This window comes from Thermobia domestica, unplaced genomic scaffold, assembly GCF_964235325.1.
Source record: "Thermobia domestica unplaced genomic scaffold, izTheDome1.hap1.1 HAP1_SCAFFOLD_1282, whole genome shotgun sequence".
Taxonomy (NCBI): Eukaryota; Metazoa; Arthropoda; class Insecta; order Zygentoma; family Lepismatidae; genus Thermobia; species Thermobia domestica.
The window spans coordinates 38,575-47,769 of NW_027656992.1; the positions used below are offsets into that span (position 1 = coordinate 38,575).

General features: G+C 39.0%; 1 protein-coding gene across 1 annotated transcript; it reads left to right on the forward strand.

The window, feature by feature from the left end:
- The first annotated feature begins 6,966 nt into the window (after window positions 1–6,966).
- Window positions 6,967–7,740, forward strand: LOC145677728 (uncharacterized). Its single transcript, XM_081748120.1, has one exon. It carries the CDS (start codon window positions 6,967–6,969, stop codon window positions 7,738–7,740), a length of 774 nt encoding a protein of 257 aa, XP_081604246.1.
- Window positions 7,741–9,195: the final 1,455 nt, after the last annotated feature.

A 9,195-nucleotide genomic window follows, 5' to 3' on the forward strand; every position in this document is an offset into this window, starting at 1 on the left:
CGAATAAGGATTTTTTCATAAGTTTGTATTTTTATTACAGACAACACTGCGTAACTACAGAACAAAACTATTCGGTTAGAGTGTTTGCACATAACAAATAAGCAGATCCGAAGTGCTTATGACTTTTAGTATTGGTCCTTGGATATGATTGAGTTGTATCTGCTGCACTTCAAATAGTTAGCGAGTTGTGTTGAACTTGTAATGTGTCATAAAAAGATGTTCTTTAGGTTCGGCTAATTACAGAAACATAATAACTGCAGCACGGTGTCATAAGTTTGATTCGTAAGGAATACAAATTGCTTCTCCTAGGTTTGTGGTAAGCTCACAAGGAAATCACCGAGGTAACATAATTCATAGCAAATTAAGGCAGCATGCATTCCATACTTTGGCTGCTGCTAGATGATAAAGATAAACCATGCGCTCTCCAAGTGTGTTTTGTATCGTCTGTGATAACACTATATTAGTTAATGAAAGAAAAAGGGTAGGCAATGAATTTCGGGGTCGTCTATGATTTGATATCAATAGAAAAAACACTCTACGGTATTTAAATTGTTTCAAAGTAGCCTTAAATTTTATCAGAGTGAAATAATACTCCTTCATGCTTGTGCCATCGTGATGTCGCAATGAAAGTAGTACCACATGATCCAGACTTGCCCATCTCCTCTGCAGCGTTAAGTAGAGTGATTGAAAGTGAAGAATCTTGTGAAGAAAAGTAAAAGTTAGTCTTCAACAGAATGTATGAGGGCCATTCAAATGAAAACCTTAAAAGTGAAATATTATATAATACAATTTAAAAAAAATATGCTTATCATTTTTCAACGTATTCTCCCTGACGTTCAAGGCAACTATTCCAATGTTTCGGAAGTCTATGGATACCACGTTTAGAAAAGTCTTTAAGTCGTAACTATTGACACTCGTGCACTGCGCTTTTTACCGCTTCATCACTTTTGAAATGCATGCCTTTCAACACTTCTTTGAGCGGTCGAAACACATGAAAGTCCCTAGGAACGAGGTGTGGTGGATAAAGGGGGTGCACAAGACGTTCAAATTTCAAATTCTGGATAGCGTCAATTATTACAATTATTAAACGGACCGTATGCGCTCGAGGGTTGTCATGCTGTAACAATACAACTGAATAAGTCCTCGTCGTTTAATCCGAATTGCTGGACCAAATCAGTTTGTGAGGAGACATGAATAGGAAGTAGTGGTTATTGTTGCCCAATCTTTATGTAATATTCCAAAATGACACCATTTGTATCCCAAAAGAGTGAGCTCGACTTTCCCCGCTGATGTTCGAATGATGTTTTTTTGTTTTATTTTCGATGATGAACTATGGTGCTATTCCCTGGCTTATCTTTTTGTTTCTGTTTGAAAATAGTGAACCAAAGTCACATCACTTGTATCGATTCATTCCAGAGATGAATCACGTTCGACGTGAAAATGACGATGCAGTTCTTCACAGGCATCGACCTGACAATCTCTCAATTGAGCTAACTGACGCGGCACTCATCTTGCAGACACCTTATTAAACTGGAGCATGTGATGGACAATATTGTGCACTGAACCAACACTAATTAAAAATGATGACTATTATCCTCAGAGTAATACGTCTGTTATCCTTTGTATGCTTTCCCATTGAAGCACTGTTTTCTTCTGTCACTACACGATGAGGCTGCCCTAATCGTGGGGAATCCTCCACAGACAACGTCGTTCTGAAACTATCTAAGCCACTCATACACTGCCGGAGAGACAAATGCGAATCACCGTAATGTGCGGTTTCTCTGAGATTAATTTCAATAGGTTTGGTACCCTCATTACTCAACGAAACATATCACATCACTTCTCCAACAGGATCCGTGTCGCTATTGGTGCGGTCATCTCCATACTAATGCTGTTGCCGTATCCTGTGCTGTAGGTCACTGTGCTACCTGTCGGACATTTTATAGAACTCAGGGATCTCTACTGCCAAATACTAATTTCATCATGCAACGTTTCTTCATTTTCTAGCAATTTTAAGGTTTTCATTTGAATCTCCCTCGTATATATGTAAGTGACCATTGTCACATCTTATCCAGCATTTAACATAGTGACTAAGACGGGACATGAATTTGACGAAGAATGAAGCGCATAACATTTGGCTTGAGCTACTACAGTTTCTTCTTTTTAGCACCTGCTACTTTTAGTTCAATGTATAGGGAAAGAAAGGAAGTAATTTGCACTGCTCTTTCAGTTCGTGAATTCTACGTATATGTACACTGATCTGAAGGCACTCTTCAATATACTTGAAATTGAACATAAACAAATTGAATCATGTACCTTCATTCATGCATCTAAATTAAAACTAAATGCAGTTCTGTGCACAAAAGAAATCATATTCCTTCTATACGTACTTCTCACGGAGTAGTCATTAATGTACTCTCTGAGTGTAACTCATACGACTGGAAAGTGTGCTGTTATTTGAAGGTTATAGCCATTGCAAATTATTTTGAGGGAGGATCTGTGTTTCATATGTTTCCAATAAGGACGAGACGATTTCAATATTGAACATTTTTTTCGTTGCGTGATAGATGGCGCTGTAATCGACAAAAATCAAAATGGCTCACAAACATTTGAAAAATGAGGCATTTAAAACTGTTTTTTTGAATATCTGGAAAACTACAAATCGGATTTTAAAAAAGTTGTAATAAAAGTCGTTCGCCTCAAACGGGGACATCCAACGATACCACACCCGACCCCCTGCCCCCACCCCTTGGGGGCGAGAGGGGGGCAACTTGGAAATCTTAAATAGGAATCCCCATTTTTATTCCATATTCTGATTCTTCGTGAAAAAATACGTAACTTTTGTATTGAACATTTTTTTCGTTGTGTGATAGATGGCGCTGTAATCGACAAAAATCAAAATGGCTCACAAACATTTGAAAAATGAGGCATTTAAAACTGTTTTTTTGAATATCTGGAAAACTACAAATCGGATTTTGAAAAAATTGTAATAAAAATTGTTCGTCTCGAAGGGGGACATCCAATGATACCACACTCGACCCCCTGCCCCCACCCCCCGGGGGCGGGAGGGGGGGCAACTTTGAAATCTTAAATAGGAACCCATATTTTTTATTCCATATTCTGATTCCCCGTGAAAAAATACGTAACTTTTATATTGAACATTTTTTCGTTGCGTGATAGATGGCGCTCTAATCGACAAAAATCAAAATGGCTCACAAACATTTGAAAAATGAGTCATTTAAAACTGTTTTTTGAATATCTGGAAAACTACAAATCGGATTTGGAAAAAGTTGTAATAAAAGTTGTTCGTCTCGAAGGGGGACATCCAATTATACCACACTCGACCCCCTGCCCCCACCCCCCATGGGCGGGAGGGGGGCAGTTTTGAAATCTTGAATAGAAACCACTATTTTTTATTCCATATTCTGATTCTCCGTGAAAAATACGTAACTTTTGTATTGAACATTTTTTTCGTTGCGTGATAGATGGCGCTCTAATCGACAAAAATCAAAATGGCTCACAAACATTTGAAAAATGAGGCATTTAAAACTGTTTTTTGAATATCTGGAAAACTACAAATCGGATTTTGAAAAAGTTGTAATAAAAGTTGTTCGTCTCGAAGGGGGACATCCAATGATACCACACTCGACCGCCTGCCCCCACCCCCCATGGGCGGGAGGGGGGCAGCTTTGAAATCTTGAATAGAAACCACTATTTTTTATTCCATATTCTGATTCTCCGTGAAAAATACGTAACTTTTGTATTGAACATTTTTTTCGTTGCGTGATAGATGGCGCTGTAATCGACAAAAATCAAAATGGCTCACAAACATTTGAAAATTGAGGCATTTAAAACTGTTTCTTTTGAATATCTGGAAAACTACAAATCGGATTTTAAAAAAGTTGTAATAAAAGTTGTTCGCCTCAAAGGGGGACATTCAATGATACCACACTCGACCCTCTGCCCCCACCCCTCGGGGGCGGGAGGGGGGCAACTTTGAAATCTTAAATAGAAACCCCCATTTTTTATTCCATATTCTGATTCTCCGTGAAAAAAATACGTAACTTTTGTATTGAACATATTTTCGTTGCGTGATAGATGGCGCTGTAATCGACAAAAATCAAAATGGCTCACAAACATTTGAAAAATGAGGCATTTAAAACTGTTTTTTTGAATATCTGGAAAACTACAAATCGGATTTTGAAAAAGTTGTAATAAAAGTTGTTCGCCTCAAAGGCGGACATACAATGATACCACACTCGACCCCCTGCCCCCACCCCTTGGGGCGGGAGGAGGGCAACTTTGAAATCTAAAATATGAATCCCCATTTTTTATTGTATATTCTGATTCTCCGTGAAAAAATACGTAACTTTTGTATTGAACATTTTTTTCGTTGCGTGATAGATGGCGCTGTAATCGACAAAAATCAAAATGGCTTACAAACATTTGAAAAATGAGGCATTTAAAACTTTTTTTTTTAATATCTGGAAAGCTAAAAATCGGACTTAAAAAATAAAACGTAAAAAAATTCACTCATCTCGAAGGGGAATATTCAACAATATCACACTCGACCCCTGCCCAAACTCCCGGGGGCGGGAGGCGGTCAACTTTGAAATATTATACGAGAACCTCCATTTTTTAATAAAGGTTTGGATTCTCTGGGAACAAATACGTAACTTTTGTATTGAACATTTTTTTCGTTTCGTGATAGGTGGCGCTGTAATCGACGAAAATTTGTTACGAACAATTGAAAAATATCCAAGAAATACGCATCAGATTAAGAAAATTAAAGTAGATAGTTTTGATATCTTTGTAAATGCTATCAAATGACACCATAGTTGACTACCGTAACGCTATCTCAGTTATTCTGAAAGGTGGTTACTCTAAAATCTTTAATGAGAAACTGTAATGTTTTAAGCAAAACACTTGATTCTCCAGAACATAATTCATTACTTTGCCCAAATTTTTCTGTTACCGATGTAGGTGAAATTTACTTCAATTGGACTACGTGGACGTAGTATCTATTAGTTTGTTGCCTTTGGTTTATTCAATGTGAGTCCCCTTGCCTCTCACTAAGGAGATGCTTGTTTCAGGTAAGTCCCCTTGAGTCTCATCATCGAGGTGTTTGTTTTAGTTGAGCCTCTTGCATCCTACCATTCGGGTGTTTCTTTTGGGGTTGTCTCTTTGCCTCTCACACATCTTCATTGTTTACTGAACAAACGAACAAACGTTCGAAATGGTTTCCCTTTTCTGCAATAGACTACACATTGCAAGTAGGGATAGGCGCGAGTCGAGCTTAAACTCGACTCGAGTTGAATTCGAGTCGAGTCAAAGGTAATTTTCTCGAGTCGAGTTCCAAGCCGAGTCACTGTTTTGAGCTCGAGTTTGATAAATGGCTCGCACATTCAGCTCTTTTTAACTCGTTTTTAAATTATGGCCTGTTTAGACTGGAAAGCGAAAGCCATGAGAAATGTAAGCAGTAATGTCGAATACTTTTAATATTTCTCACGACAGAGGTACATCTGGTGGGGGTACGTTTAGTATATGTCATCTCGTCTCGAAAACGAGACAACAATATATTTTTATAACGAGACAGCTTCAAATTTCGTGAGCACCAATATAAGTATATGCTGTAGTTCTTACCGTCTAGGCTTAGACCTGCACGGTCGACTTTTTGAGCCCCAGAAGAAGCCCAATCCGTGCAGTGATGTCAATAGGCTCGGCTGGTTCAACTGAGCGAACAGCTCAAGCCGGCTCGGTTGGGATGGAAAGCCATCGGCTCGGTTCAATTGAGCCGGCTTGGTTGGGACGAGCCAGCGACTCGGCACAATTGAACCGATGGCTCGAGCCGGTTCCATTCGAATCAACCACCAACTCGACTCATGTGAGCCATCGGCTCGAGCCAGCTCCATTAAAAGCAGCCCATCGACTCGGTTCTACTCAGCTTAACTGAGCCTATGGCTGAGCCGGCTCGCTTGGGTGAGCTGTTGGCTCACTTTTCTGTTTGGCTTGATAGTGAATAAGCTGTGAGCCGACCGCTTGAGCCGATGACAACCCTAAACCCGGACCAAGCAGTTTTGAACATGTTTGACCGACGCCCTATAACTTTTATCAATTTTTGGCTTGCTCCTCCGGAACTCAAACCCAGAACCTCATGACCGATGTCCTTGCCTCCTAAAGACTTGTCGACTACGTAGATAGACAGTCACTAGTTTTTAGTATTCAGATACAAACCGCCTATCTTTCGTATAGTAATAATAATAATAATAATAATAATAATAATAATAATAGTAATAATAATAATAATAAGTTGTAGTAGTGATAGTATATTACTAGTAATATTATTGATAATTATATTATCTACGTAGGATATTTGAAAAGAGTATTTGGAACTACACACAGGATTTAGCTCGAATTGGCTCGACTCGACTCGAAACTTAACCCGAATTCGAGTAGAATTTCGAGTAGAGTTGGAGGAAGTTTTTCGAGTCGAGTCGAGTCGAGTTTCAAAGAAAACTTGCTCGAACTCGCTTGTGCCCATCCCTAATTGCAAGTGTTACACCTACAGGAAATCTAACCATGGATTGCTACGCGTGGTAGCAGTTCTTGCTTCGTAGACGGTAGTTTGAATAATGCAAAATATATCGCAAAAAATAGTCACAATTTCGAACATTTTCTTTTCACTTGTCAGCGGTGTTTACTCATTTTGATTGTTGTCTATTAGAGCGCCATCTATTATACAGCGCCAAGAAAGACAATGTTACATAACGTACTCACAAAGTACGTTCACATGTCATTCAGGGTTTTGTCAGTATTATTAAATTATTTATTGAAACTGGAAGTATTCAACCCAGACAACGAGTCCGATCACGGCCTGTGACGAACGAAAATGCCGCAGTGAATGTTTTAGCTGCAGTTGCTGCAAATCCTCACATCAGTTCTCGACAAATCGCACGAAGTTCAGGAATGTCGCAAAGAAGTGTTCTGCGCATACTGCATGAACACAGATTCCATCCATATCACGTTTCGTTGCATCAGGAACTACATGGGGACGACTTTCAACACCGCTTGAACTTTTGCAATTGGATACAACAGCAATTAGCAGTTAATGATGATTTTATTTCACAGATACTTTTCTCTGATGAGGCAACTTTCACGAATACTGGTCAAGTGAATCGGCATAATATGCATTATTGGTCAGTAGATAATCCTCATTGGTTAAGGCAAGCCGAGCGTCAACGTCCATGGAGTGTGAACGTTTGGTGCGGTGTTTTAGGTACTCGAATAATTGGCCCATACTTCATAGACGGGAATTTGAATGGTCAAATGTATGCCGATTTTTTAGATAATATTTTGCCAACACTACTGGAAGATGTCCCACTTCAAACAAGAATGAATATTTGGTTTCAACAAGACAGATGTCCAGCGCATTATTCACGGATATCTCGTGAGGTTTTGAATAGAAAATATCCTGATCGATGGGTTGGACGAGGTGGTCCTCAAAATTGGCCTGCACGATCCCCTGATTTAACTTCTTCCGACTTTTTCCTGTGGGGAACGCTAAAAGCAAAATGTTACACGGAAGAACCAACAACCCCAGAAAATATGCGGCAGCGCATAATCAATGCATGTGCAAACATTAGCGAAGAGACACTTAGAGCAGTAGAATTGTCCTTCAGAAACAGAGTTGTAATGTGTATTGCAGAAAACGGACACCATTTTGAACATTTGCTTCGGTAAAATATGGAGCTTCCGATGGTGAGAGGCAAGGGGACTCACCTTAAACAAGCACCCCGATGGTGAGAGGCAAGAGGACTCACCTAAAACAAGCACCCCGATGGTGAGAGGCAAGGGGACTCACCTAAAACAAGCACCCCCATGGTGAGAGGCAAGGGGACTCACCTGAAACAAGCACCCCGATGATGAGAGGCAAGGGGACTCACATTAAAAAAGCACCCCGAAGGGAACAAATTACTACTACGTCCACGTCGTTGTTCCTGGGTAACGCTAAAAGTAGTTTTAATTGTCGAGTTTATTTTCAAAACGGATCTTGTCCATTTTTTCTTTTTTAAATTGAGATATCAGTAGCTTTGAAATCTTTGAGGTCGTATCTTTCTGTTTATGAATTGGTTTCTTGCCAAAACTGTCTAAAACATTTTAAAAAAGTAATTTGAAAAGTAGGTTTTGGTTCATAAGTGATATTGTCCACAACAACATGGCGCACTGATAAGGAAAGGATTTTTTAATTATAAAACGGCTCTTTTCTATAACCATTGAATGACTAGTTGCCATTTTCGGTTCAAATTGTCTTTTGTCCCAATGCTATGCATTGCATCAGCAAGCAAGATAATAGTGATAAACAATTAAATTTCACGGGATTTACATTCATTTCTCCTTCAAGAAAGAATATTGTGTTATCACCGGCTATAACTGAAAATTTGATAAGGTTTTAACGATAAGGTTGGTTTTATTTACTACGACGCCTTTGTTGGAGTAGCAAAAGTAGCTTGAAGAGTGTAATGAAATCACTCTGTCCTATTAAAAAGAAGCTTTCCGGCGTAAATGTCCACGGAGATGGAAAGATTAAAAGATTTGAAAGAGGAGGATGTTATTATTACACCAAGTCCACCTGGAAACGGCAGGAAGAAAATGCGTAATCCTGACAAGTGGAAACGCAAAACGTAAAAATTAAAAGAGTCAACCTATTCACCCAAATGTTTGCACGAAACACTTTAACTGTAACCATGTAGGAGGAAAGACTTAGATGTACAGAAATGTGTATGCAAGATATTTGCAAATTTCACCAATGCTTCTATTTGGTTAAAAATAAAATAATCCAAGACAATTTCATATTAAAGCATACGAAACCTTCAACACCACAACGAAAAAGACCAAAGAACAACAGGGAAGAAGCAACACAGCTTTGGATTCGATATTACGATCCGAAATGTGATAGTGACATCAAAACACTGCTGATAGTGTGTAAGAATTTTTTTGTTGTGTGTTAGGAGTATCTGAGAAACGGTTTAAGCTAATATGTAAACGGAATTTTGAAAGTGGATAGCTGGCATCAGAAAACAGAGGAGGAGACCATAAGTCCCATATGTTTGAAGCCAAGAAGAAAACTGTTAAAACATTCATTGAAAGACCAGGCCCGTATTTAGGTAAGTGCTATTCTATGCTCGAGCACAGGGC

What these genes read in the sequence shown, in the direction of transcription:
- LOC145677728 (XM_081748120.1), top strand. Translation starts at nt 6,967, where the DNA reads ATGTCGCAAAGAAGTGTTCTGCGCATACTGCATGAACACAGATTCCAT.